This window comes from Lipophrys pholis, assembly GCF_963383615.2.
Source record: "Lipophrys pholis genome assembly, chromosome: 6".
Taxonomy (NCBI): Eukaryota; Metazoa; Chordata; class Actinopteri; order Blenniiformes; family Blenniidae; genus Lipophrys; species Lipophrys pholis.
The window spans coordinates 3,047,541-3,066,461 of NC_137629.1; the positions used below are offsets into that span (position 1 = coordinate 3,047,541).

At 44.2% G+C, this 18,921-nt stretch overlaps 3 protein-coding genes across 5 annotated transcripts in view; 2 read left to right on the forward strand and 1 right to left on the reverse strand.

The window, feature by feature from the left end:
* The first annotated feature begins 3,634 nt into the window (after positions 1–3,634).
* On the forward strand, positions 3,635–10,826 carry igbp1 (immunoglobulin (CD79A) binding protein 1). 2 transcript variants are annotated; one of them, XM_080465810.1, is made up of 4 exons: positions 3,635–3,796; positions 6,394–7,031; positions 8,063–8,380; positions 9,983–10,826. In XM_080465810.1, exons 2-4 carry the CDS (start codon positions 6,522–6,524, stop codon positions 10,238–10,240), a joined length of 1,086 nt encoding a protein of 361 aa, XP_080321936.1. In that variant the 5' UTR covers positions 3,635–3,796; positions 6,394–6,521; the 3' UTR covers positions 10,241–10,826. The 2 variants fall into 2 exon arrangements, with proteins under 2 accessions (XP_080321936.1, XP_080321937.1); XM_080465811.1 differs by having other exon boundaries at positions 3,635–3,685.
* Positions 10,805–17,148, reverse strand: LOC308111076 (dolichyl-diphosphooligosaccharide--protein glycosyltransferase subunit MAGT1-like). 2 transcript variants are annotated; one of them, XM_080465813.1, is made up of 11 exons: positions 17,044–17,072; positions 16,814–17,002; positions 15,410–15,579; positions 15,218–15,335; positions 14,643–14,783; positions 14,425–14,565; positions 12,884–12,973; positions 12,603–12,666; positions 11,986–12,060; positions 11,666–11,756; positions 10,809–11,595 (listed from the first exon to the last, which is right to left on the reverse strand). In XM_080465813.1, the coding sequence occupies exons 2-11, from the start codon at positions 16,892–16,894 to the stop codon at positions 11,580–11,582; spliced, it is 987 nt and encodes a 328-aa protein (XP_080321939.1). In that variant the 5' UTR covers positions 16,895–17,002; positions 17,044–17,072; the 3' UTR covers positions 10,809–11,579. The 2 variants fall into 2 exon arrangements, with proteins under 2 accessions (XP_080321940.1, XP_080321939.1); XM_080465814.1 differs by having other exon boundaries at positions 10,805–11,595; positions 16,814–17,148.
* Positions 17,149–18,268: 1,120 nt separating this feature from the next.
* Positions 18,269–18,921, forward strand: part of fbxo38 (F-box protein 38) — a 39,744-nt gene continuing 39,091 nt past the window's right edge. The window contains exon 1 of the mRNA XM_080465448.1: positions 18,269–18,528. The gene's annotated coding sequence lies outside the window, so the exon portion shown is untranslated. The remainder of the gene's footprint in view (positions 18,529–18,921) is intronic.

The following is an 18,921-nucleotide window of genomic DNA, read 5'->3' on the forward strand; positions in this document are numbered from 1 at the left end:
AGCGGCGCAGAAACTTTATATTCACACATTATTTACAAAATGTCAACAAGGGAAGATTTGTCCATCCAGCCATACATGTTGGAGCCAGAGTCGGACCCGGCGGAGCGAGATGAAAATGACGATGATGCACCTACAGAACAACGTCTTCATATGGATGTAACGCAATGGTGTGTTACTATATTTACACTAACTTCTCCATCCATGCCCACTACTACAATACTGCCTGTATTACAACGACTATTTAACACAGAAGTTACATTATAATCTAAAACGAGCACACAGCGCTAACATATGAAGACGGTGCAACTGCTAATGCTAACAAAACAATGACAGGGACGTCTTATCATCACACTTTTTAGCGTTTTATACAGCTTACCGAAGTGCTCTGTTCATCGTCTCCATAGATAGAAGGAACTGACCGCTCAATCAGACCAAGTCTTTCGGCAAATCCTTCTTTATACTGATGGAGGTTGCTGAAGCAGTCGTCCTTAAAGTGCTTCGCGCACACAAAAATGACCTTACCCACAGATGTGGGTACATTTCTGTGAAAAATAAAACTCAACCAGGCACTTCGAAAAGGTTCTGATGCTGGGAGACGGTGTAACGAAGCTTGTGGGTTACTACATCCAACAACCGAACATTTCGACTTATCCTCTCGTAACTTCGGCACCCTTAGGTTGGACTACAAAATCGCAGCGAGAAACAAAAATGGCGGATTGCTCGAAGTGTCGATGTCCTAATTTGGCAGTTCCGCTGCGAATACTGTGACATCATTGTTCAAAAAACGTAATAGAGAATAGAAAAATCGAAACGGATCGCAAAATATGACCAAAACAGAATATAAAGATATCAACGGAGCACCTGAAGAGACTACTTTGAACTTTTCTGTACTTCTAAACACTCTAAATATACAACAAAATGCATTTAAGGGCTAAAAAAGTGGATTTAGCATGATATGTCCCCTTTAAATCGTTTGTTTTGGTGATTTGGCAGATTAGAGGCCAATTTTGGCCCACAGGTCTTATGTTTGACATCTATAATCACAATGCAATTTTGTACTCTCTTTATTGTAATTCTATTCTTAACTAACTAACTAACTAACTAACTAACGAGGCAGGAGTCTCAAACTTCCAGCCTGTACTTTTGCCCTGCAACTTCATGACATTATAATGTTGTTTTTTTATAGTTTAAATTGAATATTTTTCAAATCCATTTCAAATGATAACAATCCAATTCCCACCATCTGCTGGTTTCTACTTGCACTCAACAGTATTATGTGAGTTAGAAGATCCACTGTTTGCAGTTTGAAATGACTATTCAATGTTTGAAATGAAATTTGATGTTTTGGGAAATAAAAGTAGTTTTTTTGTTTGTTTGTTTGTCTGTTTGTTCCAGCTTATTTGAGATGAAGATCTCTGGTCTGAAGTGTTGCTGGAAGAGTAAAAGGAGAACTCAACACACACCTCTGTGTCTGTAGGGAATGATTACAATCAACATAATTCTTTATATCCACCTGCACTCAGATGCAAATGTCTCAAAATGACTTCAGTTAATTCAGTTTTTGAATATTTCATGTAGTAAATGGAGCACCGAGCAGTGAAAATGTATGAATTTGACAAAAGGCCCATTAGAAACCGAGGTTACTCAGAGCAAAATGGAAACTCTGGTAGTTGGGTTGTTCTACATGTGAATGCATAGTTAGTTCAACTGATCATTTTTGGAAGTAAATGAGAATGAACTATTTTATTGCTGCGTGTCTTTATTTAAATCCCTCGTTCTGCATAATGTTCAGTAGAGTAATGAAATAATGAGCTCCATCAAGCTTTGCCTTTCATATTATGACAAATAGAGTCCATTTCAGATTCTTTGTTAGTTTCATGTTCTGTAATGACCCATGTGATTATGTAATCCAGGGGTGTTGAATTTAAGGCCCCGCAGCCAAAACTGCCCCACAAGAGGCTCCAACCCACTCGAGATGAAATCGGCCCCTGAACTAGAATGAGTTTGACACTCCTGATGTGACATCGACTTGTATCCTGTCAATCTGGATCACAACTTGCGCTGAACTCCACAGGTCCATGCTGTTTTGTTTGATTCCAATTTGGGATAGAAAAAAAAGGCCTGCAAGAGGGAACAAGCTTTTCGTTTTTTTACGTCCAGGATTGAATCATGATATAACTTCTTGGGTAAGACCCAGCTCTGAGCGCCGTGCCTCTCTGAGGGCTGAGGTGAGGGAGCAGATTCAGATTTTAATGCATGTTATTGCTGAGCGCTGCCTTTTCTTAGCAGGGCCCGGCTGCACACTTGGCTTGAGAACATGCAGTCCATCTATTTTTATCTCGTCTCACAGAAGGGCTTCTGGGTGGTAAAAAAAAAACTAAAAATAACTGCTGAGCAAACAAGTTGTTGCAATTAGACAAGCAAGTCATGAGAAAATCCTTTTGACAATAATGACAATTCCTTTGAAACGTAGTTTTGTTTTTGTTTCTTTTCCTCGGCCAGATGGTACACCTTACAGGAACAAAGTGGAGAAGAAGGTACGCCGTTAAAATGATCATATGATCACATGGGGCAATTTAATTTAGCTCAACCTGATGGAGGAGTGGTGAGGTGATAGAGGCATCTCCAGGACTCCTGGAACCTGATTGCGCCACGACATTTCAATGTAACCAGTCTCGTAATCAGTAATCAGTAATCAGTATTGATTATTTATTGTCATCGTACTAATGGCCTGGTCTGAAATCTAATTTAATTACAAATAAGGATTTGCCATATAGAACTTTTACAAACTATAAAGTAACTGTGAAGCAGACTAAAAACTACCTCTTGTTTCTATCTAAATCTGAAATAATCCATAAAATATATTGAAGTTTAAATAAATAGATAAAGTAAACTATACCGTACTTCAGTCCAGAGGTTGAATGCACGTCCCAACAGTGATACTCTAGCGCCCTCAAGTGGAAAAGACCAGACACTGTTACGTTCAGTTTTTTTCACTGTTTACAGATGCATGTTTTTATGATTTATAATGTTTATAATATTTACAATGTATATTTAAAATCATTTATAAGGTTTTTAGTGATATATAATTTTAATAAATCTGTCATTCATATTTCAAATGCAAGAATATTGACAATATTACATTTTCACTGAATATGTTTTCGACATGTGGAAAAAATCTTATAGCACTTTGACTTCGTCACCAGATCTCTGGTCCAGACCCTTGGATTAGACCCCTAATGCAGACCCCTGGATTAGACCTCTGGTTATTGATGGGGGGTGGGGGGTGGGGGATCCTGCCTGTCTCTTTAAATGCTCACTTCCTGGTACAGTCCTCCCGGCGCGTGCATAGAATTCAATCTAATGGCGGGTAAACCAAAACGATCGTTTTAGTAATCTGCGATATTCCTCGTTTAAAACTCATTTCTGGGTTTTAATCAGCAAACAGCAACATGGTTGAAGGTCCGGGCTGCACATTAAAATATATTTATTTATATATATGTGAGCAGCGAGAGCGAACAAACAGTTAAGAATCATAATGAATGAGGTCGATTATTTATTGAAGTACGATGTTATGATCAGTGTTGACCACTAGGCGTCGCTGCTTTTTAGCTAAGCAGAGTTTGAATGAAGTAGAAGTAGAAGAAGGACACAGCATGTAAACACGGACTGCGTGAGCTGGCTGGTAAAAAAAAACAAAAAGAATAAATGTTCTTCTGGCACAACAGCAAGCCTCTTCCATCAACTATCAAAAACACGAACACGACAGACGAGTTTGAAACTGGAGAAATTGGAGGTAACTAGTGGAAAACTATGGAGGTATTATTGGTGAAAACAGTTTGTGTACTTGTAAAAGTGAATTTATAGTTGTGTACCGTGAATTGTGTACCTGTAGATTTGTTTTGTGTACCGTGAGTTGTGTACCTGTAATTTGTTTTGTGTACCAGTAGAATTCTTTTCTCTCCACAAATACAACACCACACTTACAAACACAAATTCTTAATTACAGGAGCACAAGTCCTGTTTCACAGATTAAAAAAACTGTCATGCTGATATTTTTCCTCCAATTGTTGCAGTACATCTGGTGAAAAAGATATTTGTGCTCCTGTATCGATGTGGAGTTCTTCCACACGAGTCACAGATTGTTTTCTTTAACTACTAATCACACATCGCGGCTCTCAGCTGAGATACAGTATCTGGTGATTCGGTGCGTTCGGTCAATGGAGAAAAAGGCGGAGCTTATCTGAAATTGACGGATTTCACAGCCAATCAGGAGAGAGGGTTTTGTCCCACAGCCAATCAGAAGAGAGGAGCTTTTCTGTTTTGATGCCTAAACGGAGGAAATAAGTGACGGGACATGAAATTTTTCCAGCTTCGCTTCGAAGTTAATTTATGAAAGGCCAATTCATATTCCATAAGAACAAGACGAAGGTTCGGCGGTGTGGGGGTCCTGCACTCCGATAAGAAGCTGTCGAACTCGCAGGCCACGCCCCCTCACAGCAGCCACACCTCTGTGAAGCGGCGTTTTAACTTTTCAACTGCAGTTTATTTCTCGCCTCCATTGCTTTAAGAAATACATTTCGCTGAACTGTTTCACTAATAAAAGAGTTTTTGTCAACAGCCGACAGCTTTTCCTGATGCGTTCAGGTGCATCACGTAAAGACCTCGTCATCCTCCATAAGAACAAGACGAAAGTTCAGCAGTGCGGCGTCCTGCCGAACAAAATGACGTCATTTCCTCAGGCCAGCTCCTTCTGGCCGAAGAAATTTGTTTCGGCTGTGCCACGCCCCCTCACAGCAGACACACGTCTGTGATGCGGCATTTAAACTTTTCAACTGCAGTTTATTTCTGGCCTCCAGTGCTTTCAGAAATACATTTCTCTGAACTTTTTCAGTAATAAAAGAGAGTTTTTGTCAGAGCGCCATGTTGGTCTGATTTTAACTACAGGAGCCGACAGCTTTTCGTGATGCGTTCAGGTGCATCATGTAAAAGCCTTGACATTTTAACGAGCTGCGGCGCTCGTACAGTAGCGATGTTACAAGCTCAATATGATTAAAATATGACTGATAGTCATGAGCGAACTGGAACTCGCATGCGCAGTGCAGAAGTTTCGGCAGTGCGGCACCCACATAGTTCGGCCAGGGTGGTTGGCACAGCCGAAACAAATTTCTTCGGCCAGAGGGAGCTGGCCGAAGGAAATGACGTCATTTTGTTGGGCAGGACCCCGCACTGCCGAACTTTCTTCTTGTTCTTACGGAGGATGAATCGACCTTTAATGTGACTGAAAAGACGACACCTGAGTGGGAACGCTTCTTCCAAGCAGCAGAAACTCTCGGCCGCGATACAGACAAACTCTGATTGGCTTTGGGACAGCAGTCCCTCTCCTCTGATTGGCTGTAGATCAGAAGTCCCTCCCCTCGGATTGGCTGTAAAATCCATCAATTTCAGATAAGCTCCGCCTTTTTCTCCACCGAACGCACAGTTCTTCTTCACCAGATACTGTATCTCAGCTGAGAGCCGCGATGTGTGATTAGTAGTTGAAGAAAACAATCTGTGACTCGTGTGGAAGAACTCCACATCGATACAGGAGCACAAATATCTTTTTCACCAGATGTACTGCAACAATTGGAGGAAAAATATCAGCATGACAGTTTTTTTAATCTGTGACTTGTAAAACAGGACTTGTGCTCCTGTAATTAAGAATTTGTGTTTGTAAGTGTGGTGTTGTATTTGTGGAGAGAAAAGAATTCTACTGGTACACAAAACAAATCTACAGGTATATAAAACTATTCTACAGGTACACAACTCACGGTACACAACTATAAATTCACTTTTACAAGTACACAAACCTTTTTCACCAATATTACCTCCATAGATTTCCGACATAGACTTCTTTTGAATTGAAATGAATAAAAAAAAATTTTGATCTGCTATTTCTAGTGCACAACCTTTTCACGGGAGCAGTGCCTTTATGCTTGTCATAATGCTGTGGCTAAAACGTTGTCCACCCAATTTACTCTGGCATTCAGTGGCATCACTAGACCTGAAATTAAATCTTGCCCCACCAAGTATTTACATGTAGACACGGTGCTGGATTTGATGTGCTTTTTGTGCCCGCGCTCCATTTGCGACTAGTTAGTCATAGATAAAAACAGCAGGAAAATAATAATATTAACACAATTATTTAGAATTTTATAAGGCCTAGGATGGACCTCTTTTTAGCCCCGTGTGTGTGTGTGTGTGTGTGTGTGTGTGTGTGTGTGTGTGTGTGTGTGTGTGTGTGTGTGTGTGTGTGTGTGTGTGTGTGTGTGTGTGTGTGTGTGTGTGTGTGTGTGTGTGTGTGTGTGTGTGTGTGTGTGTGTGTGTGTGTGTGTGTGTGTGTTGGGCCTCCAGGTGTCATGTCAGCATCTGGCCTAGTCATGTCAGCATCTGGCCTATAGGGGGAGAACAAGCCCTCTGAGGGACATTCAGCAACAATCATTAGAGCAGCAGAAGAAGAAGAACCTAGAAGAAGAATCAAGATGGCGGAGTCTGTTGCCAACTGCGACATGACGCGGTCTGAAAGCTCCGGCTCGGAGCCTCCTAAACTCTCAGAACCGAGTGAAAACTCCTGTTCCGATCCTCCGAGGCTGTCGGAGCTTTTGGACCGGGGCTGGGGGATCTTTGAGGAGGTGGACAGCTCGAACGAGCCGGCCAGCTCCACCGCGCTGCAGGCCCGGGTGAAGCAGGGCATCAGCCTGCTGGAAGAAGCCTCCCGGATGGCGGCTCAGCTCCACCTGTTCAGCCGCAACGAGGAGCTGGAGGAGGTGTGCACGGCCGACCTGAAGTACCTGCTGCTGCCCGCCCTCCTGGGAGCGCTCACCCTGAAGACGAGCGGCCGGGAGCGGCGGCTGGAGAATCTGCGTGCCGCCCGGGTCTACTTCATGGACTTCCTGGGACGATGTCAGGAATATCACGTAGCCCAGTTCCACTTGCCCCGGTCCAGCACCGAGGACACGGAGCAGGGTCCACACGGACTCTCTGACCTGAAGGTGAATGAAGTTGCGAGAGGCTGTTCTCATGCTCAAGCTCCTTGTAGGAGAGGAACTGATGTCCTCTGTGGGGTGGAGGGTGATTCTGACCCAACAGCCCCATTCAGGTTATACATATTTTATAGTCTGATCCAACAGCCCGGTTCAGGGTATATATGGTTTATAGTCTGATCCAACAGCCCGGTTCAGGGTATATATGGTTTATAGTCTGACCGAAGCCCCAGTCCTGTGGTGAGGCTGGTGTTAACTCTCCTCCTCCATCTGCTCACTGTCGACATCAGGTTTTTTTCATTCATTCCAAATGGACACTGAAATAGTTTTTTCTGTGCGGTGCTAAAAGGAGTTTTCTCATCATTTAGAAGTGACTGTATTAGAAACTTAAACATGCACATATAAGAAACAAAACGCCCCAAAGTCTCACAGAAGATTTAAATGGTTCTTCAGAGTAATCCTTCTTCATTTAAAAAGAGTGAAGCTTCTTCAAATAATTGGTTTGTGCCCATCGAAGGCTATCAGACTATAAAGAGCTGCTCCAAACACAGGCAGCTGTGTTTGGAGCAGCTCTTTATAGTCTGATACTTTGCCTGATATTTCATGTAATGCAGAGACATTTGCGTCATGTTTGAAGTGTTTTCAATAAGTCATTTCAATCACACTGCAGTGCAGTTAACCCCTGGAATCTCCCATAACACTTTTAAAAAGATGAGTGAATGCCAAATGAATCTACGATTTACCTTTAAAACCTTCTGATCCACATTTTGTCATCACTTTAAACAGAATATTTCTGCTTCTCTTTTATCACCTTTGTGCAATTTTTATAGGCTTTGAGAAATGAGCTTGGAGTAAATGGAAAAAAAGGTAGAGCAGGAAAAGTCTTAGTACTTTTTGTGTGTGTGACTCCACAACATGAACCAGTTGAATCCTGCCCGTTTTAAAACTTTGTGGCATGTTTTACTGTAACGACACCAAAGACATAAGTCAGACTGGGACGCTATAGTGAAACTGAAGCGATGTTTGTGGTGTCCCTCCAGCCCTCAGCAGACCTGGTCAGCATGGCAGCTCAGAGACAAGCCAAGATCGAACGGTACCGTCAGAAAAAGGAGCTGGAGGCCCAACTATCAGACGTACGGAGAGCCGTGGACACTGGACAGGCGGACGAGGAAGTCCAGAGGAACTTTTACCTCCTGAACATCCGAAGGTGGATAACTGTAGGACTGGAGGAAATCGAGAGCATCGACCAGGAGGTGGAGATCCTGGAGAAGATGGATGTTCTGAAGCACAGCACCGAGCCGTCCAAGCCGAGGAGGCCTCCCATGAAACCCTTCATCCTCACCAAGGACGCCGTACAGGTGAGCTTGGGGCACCTTGCTGATATTGAGACATGAGGGACCAGCGTCTTATAAAGGAACTGTCAGTGTAGTATTGATACTGTGCTACTAAGCCTCGTTTCCACGGCACAGAATGTGACTGGACAGTAAATCTGAGTGTACCCAGACCAGCTCTGTTGCTCCCACCCCAGAGAGCCCGGTTATAATGTAGGCAGGGTTATGAACCACGCAAGTACAACGTCTTTACGCAACAGCAGCCTCAACCCTCTTGGGACCAACGCAGAAGTTGCAGCCACAAAAAAAAACAAAAACTGTTAAAACAACCAGTGAGCGCAAAACGACGTATGTACAACAGTATTTCCTTTTCTCCTTGACATTGTTGCTGATGCATTCAATATACTTTTTTGCTTTGTTAAATAATAATTTTATTTCTATTAAAGCAATGACTTCTTTTCATTGGTGACATTTACACCTGTACCTGACTCACCTCACTCCAAACTTCACTACATGTACTTGTTTATTCCCTCTCTAGTTGACACATTGCTTCTATCTGCCCCTTAAACTGAGCACCTGTAGACTCTGAACTAGTTTCTAGTCTCCTCTTACTAGTTTTTAATTGAATATTAGATCTTATTTGTTCTCTGCAGGCCTCCTGTACCTCAGTCTCAAGACTTTAGTATGTCACAGTCACACTGAATTAAACTGGTGAGGGAACAAGCATGATTGTCAATACTTATATCAAAATCAGCATTTTCACAGCCAAGAATATTTTATTCTTCAATGAAAAGCATGAATGATGTACAGTTATCCAAACATGTATCAACATTTTGGAAATGCAGAATTAGTAGTATTAGTAGAATTAGTCCCACCTGTGTGAATTCTGTGAATAGAATTCCTCAGCTGTTTGAGAAGAAAATTTGTCCAAATTCCTTCGCTCTGCCCCGGTATTTGAAGGCATCAGAATGAGTCAGAGAATTATGAACTAATCAGAGGCCGCCTTTTAAACGTATATACCATATCGCATCAATTGGCCAATCACGTTGCTCGTTACTGGGCGTAAGACAAATCGGAAGTCAGTTGCAAGTTGTGTATTCGAGATGATAATTTGCTATATTTTGACGAAAAAAGATTAATTTGGGCAAAATTAGACAGGGACAAGTATTGATGGTCGTTATAAACTTATTTTAGAGGTTTTGAGCAACACATCCGCTGTTTTTTCGGCCGTCTTTTCCAACAATTGACCGTCCAAATGATGGCTGGAGGCTCGCTGCCTAAAACCTTGGTACTGGGTACCCTAAGGGAAGGATGATGAAGAATCGTAACCCTTTGGTACGGTTCTTTCGATTCAATCCACATCTTTTGCAGTTGGGACGCATGAAAACCCACCGTGTCCCGTTCTGTGCCGTGGGACCGAGGCTATGGACTCCCAACAATGTGAAAAGAGTTTCCAGGAAACTTCTCTGCCAGCGTTTGTCCTTCCTGTCTTTGGCGTCTGTGTCCTCCTCCACAGCAAGTCTCTCGGGACCACACTGCTTTGGTGGTTGTGTGTTCCCTCTGACTTACCTCCCCTCTGGGTGCCCTTCCCCTGCATCCTCCCCTGTTCATGGTTTTCTTCCTCCGCAGGCCCGGGTGTTTGGGGCCGGGTACCCCAGCCTTCCCACCATGACAGTGGACGACTGGTATGAGCAGCATCAGAAGCGCGGCGTCCTGCCGGACCAGGGAGTTCCCCGGACAGGTTCCCCAGAGGAGGACAGGGAGGACGAAGACAAAGAGAAGAAAGCTGACGATGACGACCCGGAGGCTCTGCTGAAAGCCAGGAACTGGGATGACTGGAAGGACACGCATCGCAGAGGTTACGGAAACCGTCACAACATGGGCTGAAGAGTTACCACTCTGTCCTCAGCCTGCAGAGACGCTCCGTCCATCAGCGGGACTCTTCACTTTCTCCGTTTGTGCTCAAAGACTGGATCCAGTCGTCATTGCCATGATTTTCAGTTCGTGTATACTCTTGACTGTCATTGTAAAATAAAGAGGGTGTTTGCAGCATCGTCCTCCTGGACGAGTCACTTCCTTCTGACTCAATGTTCCGCAGGAGCTTGAGTGACATTCCCACGGGATGCCATCCATCCTATTTCGGACTGTCCAGCAACATAAGCAGCGGCTCTGCAGAGCTCGATGAGTTTTCAGTATGTAGTAAGACCGGTCCTCAGTTGGAGCAGGTTGCAGGGAAACCTTATTGCCATTAGCGTTGCTGTGGAGCAATACTGAGAGGGGAAGTTGGTTCAAACCCAGGCTGCAGCAAAAACTGTATAATAATTAAAAATGAGTTTACTTGAATGATCTGACCTCAACTGGACCAGCGTGTGACCTCTGAACTAAAGTCAGGATTATATAACACCGAATTTCCGCAAACAATATTAAGTCAATGTCCGTTGAAAAAACATTAAATGCTTGATCTGTACTAATTATTTATTCGGCTTCATCAAACCTGATCCATTCAAAGACATTCCGGGTTGTTAATACAGTGATTATACAACACGGCTAGATTTAACATTGAAAACTGTCTTGATCTACTCATTGACTGTGTGCATGAACACATGTACCGCTCAATTATTATACATATGTTAGTTCATTAAACTGTTCACGCCACCTCTTATGTGGACTGTAACACATAACCAAGTCACCATGGCAACCAGAAGTCCTGATGCTCTGGTTCTGTACAAGAAGCACGTTTCTCCTGCAGAGAACCTCCACTAATACAGGAAGAACATCTGTGAGAGATCAGATGATGAACAGGTACTGAGGTCGACCCAGCACAGATCAGATGATGATCCATCTAGACGGGGTTTAGCTTCAGGGCTGATGTTGAACATTTGATTTCCACACGAGAAGAAGATTTAGTGAGGAAAGTCCCATCACAACCAAAATAAACTTTTATTATTGATTATTTGCCTGTTTTAAATAGGACCTTCCACCTGTACAAGTTATTCTTCCAAACATCACATATTTAACAGTTGACTGAAGAAACTAAAGTCCACAGTGTAGATTTAGAGCTTTACAACAAGCACATTTAATATGGATGTAGAAGATTTGTTATGTGGAAGACTTCAGATGGATGACTGGATTCAACATTCAGAGAAATCATAAGAAAACATGGCTTGTAAAATGGTGATATGGCAGTGTGTGCATGAGCAGCAGGGCACCCTGGGAACTGGAGGTCCTACCCAATCAGGAAGCTGCAGGAGACAAAAACACAGTGAGTGTGTGAAGGTGAGCACAGCAGGTAAAGTGAAGATGGAGCTCTACCTGTAAGGATATCCGTGGTACTTGGCTCTGAAGATGGACAGCAGCCAGCTGAAGAACAGCATCACCAGAGCGATTCCTGCCATACACATGACTAACACACACACACACACACACACACACACACACACACACACACACACACACACACACACACACACACACACACACACACACACACACACACACACACACACACACACACACACACACACACACACACACACACACACACACACACAATAAATCTATTTCACTAGGCATCAGTAAACTGGTGTTGTGGCCATCTTCCTCCTGAGAGCAGCTAAAGCAGAGATACATACTCTTCCTCTTCCCGATGTCCAGCTCCGACGTGGCGGCCTCACACAGCAGCACGATGCCCAGCGTCACAGCAGCATCTGGCAGGTTGTCAAGGAGCCACTTGGTAAAAACACATGACGGATTCAGGCCGAGTGTGAGCAACCTGCAGGAAGGACTGACATCACTCTGACATCACAGTGAGGCAGAGTGTGAGAAACCTGCAGACCTGCAGGAAGGACTCTGACATCACTGAGGTTTCTAATGAGGAGACGGAATATCGGTGCTCAGCTCTCACACTTATTACGTATTCAGTCATTCAAAACTGACTCATTCATCTCATCTCAGAAATAAACCACATTGTTTCTCCATCAGCTGCAGAAACTAAAGTTTGACTCCTGTGTGACGTTCATGTGATAAGAACTGTGAGCTGGTGGAACAGGGCTGGTTGAGGTGGTGGAACAGTGCTGGTTGAGGTGGTGGAACAGGGCTGGTTGAGGTGGGGGAACAGGGCTGGTTGAGGTGGGGGAACAGGGCTGGTTGAGGTGGTGGAACAGGGCTGGTTGAGGTGGTGGAACAGGGCTGGTTGAGGTGGGGGAACAGGGCTGGTTGAGGTGGGGGAACAGGGCTGGTTGAAGGATACTGAACAGCAGGATGATGTGTGTCTCAGCCACAAACTGAGCCTGGCTGCTCCCATGGATGTAGTTCTGAAAACACAGAGACACATTTTATTAAACATCAGAATCGAAACATGAGCTCAGATTCCAGAGAGACACTGAAGACGTCCCATCTGGAAGATTCAACGTCACAGCATCAAGCTTTGTTTCCTCTTTTGTGTGTGTGTGTGTGTGTGTGTGTGTGTGTGTGTGTGTGTGTGTGTGTGTGTGTGTGTGTGTGTGTGTGTGTGTGTGTGTGATGACTTACAACTTGCCCTGTGCTGGGGTTCTTGTGGGCATAAGGTGGTCCTCTAATGTGGTTCCACATCTGTCCTGAAGTCATGATGAGGACAAAACACTGCAACACAAAGTACACACACCTCAACAACAACAAAAATATTTTCAAACTCCTCAACACTCCAAACTACCTCCTCCACAACAAAAGTCCTGCTGCATTCAGCTTTAGTGAAAAGCTTCCCCAGCTTCTCACCAAGGCAACACTTTAGACACCTTTTCCTGACAGACTCTGCAGGATGTTCTTCAACTTGTTCCGTCTCCTGAGACTCTACAGGATGTTCTTCAACTTGTTGTGTCTCCTGACAGACTCCGCAGGATGTTCTTCAACTTGTTCCGTCTCCTGAGACTCTGCAGGATGTTCTTCAACTCGTTCCATCTCCTGGGACTCTGCAGGATGTTCTTCAACTTGTTCTATGTTCTCCAGTCATGTCGACCCCCAGTCAAACATCCTGTACAGCTCTGTGTTCTTGGTTGTTGTGTGAAATGGAAGGAGTCCTATATGAAGCATCCTACAGACTGAGGACTTTGGTCTCTAGAAGACACTATAGTTCCACCCTTGCTGGCGTCTGCTCTCCTTGTTCTCAGTGTGAATGAGTCTGTCACCTAGTGAAGCATGTCTCTGCATGAATCTTTCAGTCTTGCTGTTATTTTCAGTCTCCTTTTAGTTCCATGTCCACTCCCGTCCTTCAGCACTCTCCTGGACGGCAGAGGACCTGGACTGGACCTTCCTGGGTGGAGGGAGTCCTCTGGTTTCCTCTCCATACAATATGTGAAGAGCAGGTTCCTGGAAGGTGATGTTGCAACTGGAGCTTGACGTAAGTCTTGTTAGTGTCTACTAGCATTTTACATCTACTGTTGTGCTCTGTCATTCTCCAACATCACACACTCCATGGTTGCAGCAGCAGCTGCTTTCCCAAATATCCGATTGTGGTCTCGGGCATCCGACCAGCACCTCGGCTGTCCTACAACCGAGCACGGAGCCCGACCGATTTGAGCCGCGACCGCGGGTTTCACTAACGATTCTCCAATGATCGTATCTTTCGACTCAGACGGCCAAAAATTGCTCAGTTTGTGGAGCCTTAAAAAGCCTCCAGGAGCTCTACTCCATCAAAAACCTCAATTAAAAGTGGCCTGATGGCATAATGGTTAATGTCTCAGACAGCATCTGCAGGGAAAAAGCATGTGTAACAGAAACAGGGAGGATGACTCTGATGAGCCTCTTCATCGTTTCTACAACGAGCTCCAGTGTGGAGGAGTGAGCTGAATCACAACAGTGACAGTATGACAGTATGACAGTATGACAGTATGACAGCATAAGGGTTACTAATAAATATTCAAATTCACCAAAAGTCATCTGTAGACTTTCTTGGTCATCTAATTTCTTGATAATTGCTGTGGGTTACTTTGATGAAGACAAAAGTTGCAGAACGTTTTCTTTGTGAAACATCGAGGTTCGAGCTTCCTTCCCCTGTCGGACAGACCCGGAGGACTGCAGTGTGTTTGTGTCGTTACCAGTGCCGAGAAAGCCCAGACGTTCTTGTTGAAGAGAAACTCCAAGTTGTGTCTCCGTAGATATGCCAGTCCTCCAATCACAGCCAAGAGGAGCCCCAGCAGCAGCGGCCCGGCGTAGTTGGGAGGGCGAATGACACGGATCTGAAAGGGACGTCACAGGCTCCATCAGAACAAACCTGGGCAGGGACGGCGGACCCGTCTGTGAGCCGAACCCTCACCTGAACGTCCGTCCTGTCCGCCACCCATCGAGACAGCTGTTCGGCCGCGAAGCCGCGGACCTGCAGCTCAAAGGTGTCCGAGCGCCGAGGCTTCCCTTTGGAGGGGAAGTGGAGGAAGGTCGGAGCAGAGTTCATATTCAGCTGCAAACACAAAAGTATGTCAGAACAAGGCAACGTTTGAACACTCCTGGGACCCGTCAGCACAGCCTTCAAACCTTTATCCACAGCTCTTTAATCTCATGTCTTTGTATCATCTCCATCTTAAAAAGTCAGTATAATACAAAGCCTTGTAAAGGGGGCGGGGTCCTATCTGATATTCAGCATCTTTTAAAATCTTATAGAGTTGTTAATGATTGTGATTAAAGGCTTCAGATGGATCGGAACACACGCTAAATACTTAACAGACAATGTTGTAAGGATTTCTTAAGTGACTGGTCTTCATTTGTTTCGTCATCAGAGAACTGGCTAATGAGGACTTTACAATGAGACGACCGCCACACTCCTCCTGGAACAACAAACTGAATTCTGATGGAATAGGAGATTGAGGATCTGACAGCTGAGCCCTGCTCTCTCACCATCTGGAAGACGTCTGATCCTTCATCGAAGTCTACAGAGGCAAAGAAGACTCTGTTGGTGAAGGCATTGGAATACCTCCAGGAGTTGGCGAGCACCTGAAATTCCTCATCAGCTTGTCTGGAGAAAAAAAGGGAAGATTTTAATTGAGGAATCAGAGGCCGGACGGCAGCCGCAGGCTGGAGGCCGCTCACCTGCAGACTCCACACTGCCTCTGAGGCTGCAGCGCCGTGAACATGATGATCACCGAGTAGTTTCGAGGTGGAGCCTTGACGAAGCGACGGAACTTGTCTCCATTCATTTTAATGACGGAACGCTTGGAGGCCCACTCCATCATCTGAGTGACCTTCTCTGACAGCAGGGTCTGTGATGGGAGAAAGCACAGGATGGCTCAGAGGAAACACCCTGTCAACCAGGTTATCAAGAAGAAACTCACTCTGACCGCTGTACAGTTCAGTCGTATTGCAATACTCCATTACTGGTGTGAGATTTGGGGTAAAAACTACAAGAGTACATTCAAATTAATGACTAAAATAACAAAAGATAGAACTCATTCACATTTCCTGATGAAATTCCCTGACATAACAATATTCCAGACCTTTAAAACAATTTAAATCAAGCAATAACCTTCCACAGCAAAATATCCTGAAATCAAATGAGGGAAATCGAGGAGAATCAGAAAACAGCTGTGAGGTTTTGGAACAAATAGAAAACATTCCAAAACAAAATACAACGCAAATATAAAGAACCCGAGAAAATATTTTGAATTAGATACAAAGATGACGAGAAGGGCATTATTGATGCTATGATATTCTTCTTTATCTCTCCTTCTTGACATTTCTTTTGTTTGCTTCCTTTTGTAAATTGTGACTCTTGCTAATGAGGCATGAGCCTCACGACCCCCACGGCACCCCTCAGTATCACCACCCCCAGGGAACCGCTCAGCCCCCGGGGCTCCCTCAACCTCACCACCCCTCAGTATCACCACCCCCAGGGAACCGCTCGGCCTCACCACCCCCAGGAAACCCCTTGGTATCACCACCCCCAGAGCACCGCTCAGCCCCCGGGGCTCCCTCAGCCAATCGGCCCCCAGGGGTCCAGCCTAGGACTCACTTCCACCGGATATTGGAAGCATCCAATGTTGGACACTTTTAGATCTCTAATAACCAACCTTTTTAAAGGAACATTTGCATCTTAATCTTTGTCGCCTGCAAATGTCAGAATGTTTGCTTTTAGTGCTTAAATGTTGTTTTTTTTACTTGTTTTTATTTGCACTGTACAGTGACCTTGGGTGTTTTCGATGGCGCTGAAAATAGAACGTATTATTATTAATTTTCTTATTATTATTCTAATCATTATTATTATAATATCTTCCAAATGAAACCAATTCAACTAAAGCCTGAGTGAGCTGGAGCCCAGTGTTTGAGCAGATCCAGGGAGGAAACAAAGCGTTGTGATTGAGGAAAACAAAGTTAAGTCTTGTTCTCACTGCTGGAGAAACTTCCCTGCCTGTTAGCTTCAGCTAGCCGCACGCGCCGGAAGGAACACAACTTTGAAAAAGTCTCGTGACGTGAGAAAAGTCTGAGCTGCAGCTTTACCTCTTTCTTCTTCTGAGCCTCGGTGAGTCCATGGAGCAGAACCAGACAGAGGAGCAGGAGAAACAACACTTTAGGACTCATTCTGCTCGATTCCACGCTCACACACTCTCTCTCTCTCTCTCTCTCTCTCTCTCTCTCTCTCTCTCTCTCTCTCTCTCTCTCTCTCTCTCTCTCTCTCTCTCTCTCTCTCTCTCTCTCTCTCTCTCTCTCTCTCTCTCTCTCTCTCTCACACACACACTCTCGCTCGCTCGCTCGCTCTCTCTCTACACACGCACTCTCAAACACACACGCACGCACGCGAACACATGAACGAACGTCTCTTGTCAGCTTCCCATTGGTCTGCTCTCAGCCAATCACAGAGAGCCCCTACGTATCAATGGCACGTCAACGCTTCCGCCATATTGGGCCGGGCGACTTTCTTTTTTTTTTTTGTAAATGAACTTTGTTGAACAAGAACATTTATAAACTCTAGTGGTGGCAGTCACTACAATCATCCACCACAGCAAAGAATGAAGGAAACAGAGGCAAACAAACACTACCGTCTCCAGCCATCATCATCATCATCATCATCATCATCATCATCATCATCATCTGACCTCTCCTTGTCCAACCTCAGTACCTCCTCCCAGTAATCATCATCATTGTCAGATCTCTCCTGGGTTGTACCTCGGTACCTCCTCCCAGTCATCATCATCATCATCATCATCATCATCATCATCATCATCATCATCATCATCATCATCATCATCATCGTCTTTGTCGTCACAGGTGATGTTACACACTCTACAGCAGATGTTGTCAGAGGTGATGTTACACATTGTACAGCAGGGGGCGCTCAGAGGACACCTTGAAGCTGGCTGTGCTCCCCTCAGAGCCAGAAGAGGAAGAACAAACAGGAAGTGCTTTGTCATAGACATATATAACAAGAATCATTCAATCATATGTGTGTATAAACAGAATCATACACGTGATAGTTGATTCAGGGATAATTTTTAGTTCAATCATAGACATATGTGAGTACAATCCTCTGTGCATATGCATCGAGTTGCATAGGTCCTTCTGTCTTTTCATAAATGGTCTACATTATGCTCACAGTGTTTATGGTTCTACTCCTATATGTCTGTGGCCACTCACACGTTTACTCCCACAATACATTTTTTTTCCTAATTATCAAAATCACTTATATATTCTGTAACTCAATCTTCACACACGGCTTTTGGGGGGAAAATAGAGGTGCTTAGAGTGAAGAAAAATGAAGTGAATCATATATATTTATATATACTTGAAAATGCACTCCCACAATACTCGGTTTTACACACACACACACACACACACACACACACACACACACACACACACACACACACACACACACACACAAATATGTTTGATCGCAATTTTAGATTCTACTTAGATATGTCTATCTGCCTACTCCCATAACATAACTACTCATATATGTCTACGTGTTTGGTCACAAATACATAGACTTAATATTTGTCTACAAATTTAGGTCTATGTGTCTGGTGCCATGCCTTGATTCTACTCATAAAGGTCTATGTGTCTGGTCCAAGACATTCAATCTACTCATATATGTCTATGCTGCTCTGTCAGTGTGTAGCATTTAGCCCCGGTGTTGCTGTTAGCCTCGGTGTTAGCTCCACTGTTACAGGATGTCTGAGCATCGCCATCGCCTCTCCTTTAACCATAAAGTCCTGGTAGGTGATCTGCGTGTTTACGGAGCTTCTCAATGACTCTTTGCTGCGTGGAGTTTGTTTGTTAGATGTTCTTGTTGCTCCGTCTCTGTAGCAGAGTAATGCTAAAGCAGCTGCTCAGCTAGCTGAGCCGAATCCTTAGCAGACTGCTGCAGCTGTGTCTGTGGCGTACTGTAGTATTGTAGGTACTGTAGGTCATGTAGTACTATAGTACTGTAGGTACTGTAATACTGTAGGTACTGTAGTACTGTAGGTACTGAGATACTGTAGGTACTGTAATACTGTAGTATTTTAAAACTGTAGTACTGTGGTACTGTAATACTGTAGGTACTGTAGGAACTGTAGGTCGTGTAGTACTGTAATACTGTAGGTACTGTAGGTCATGTAGTACTATAG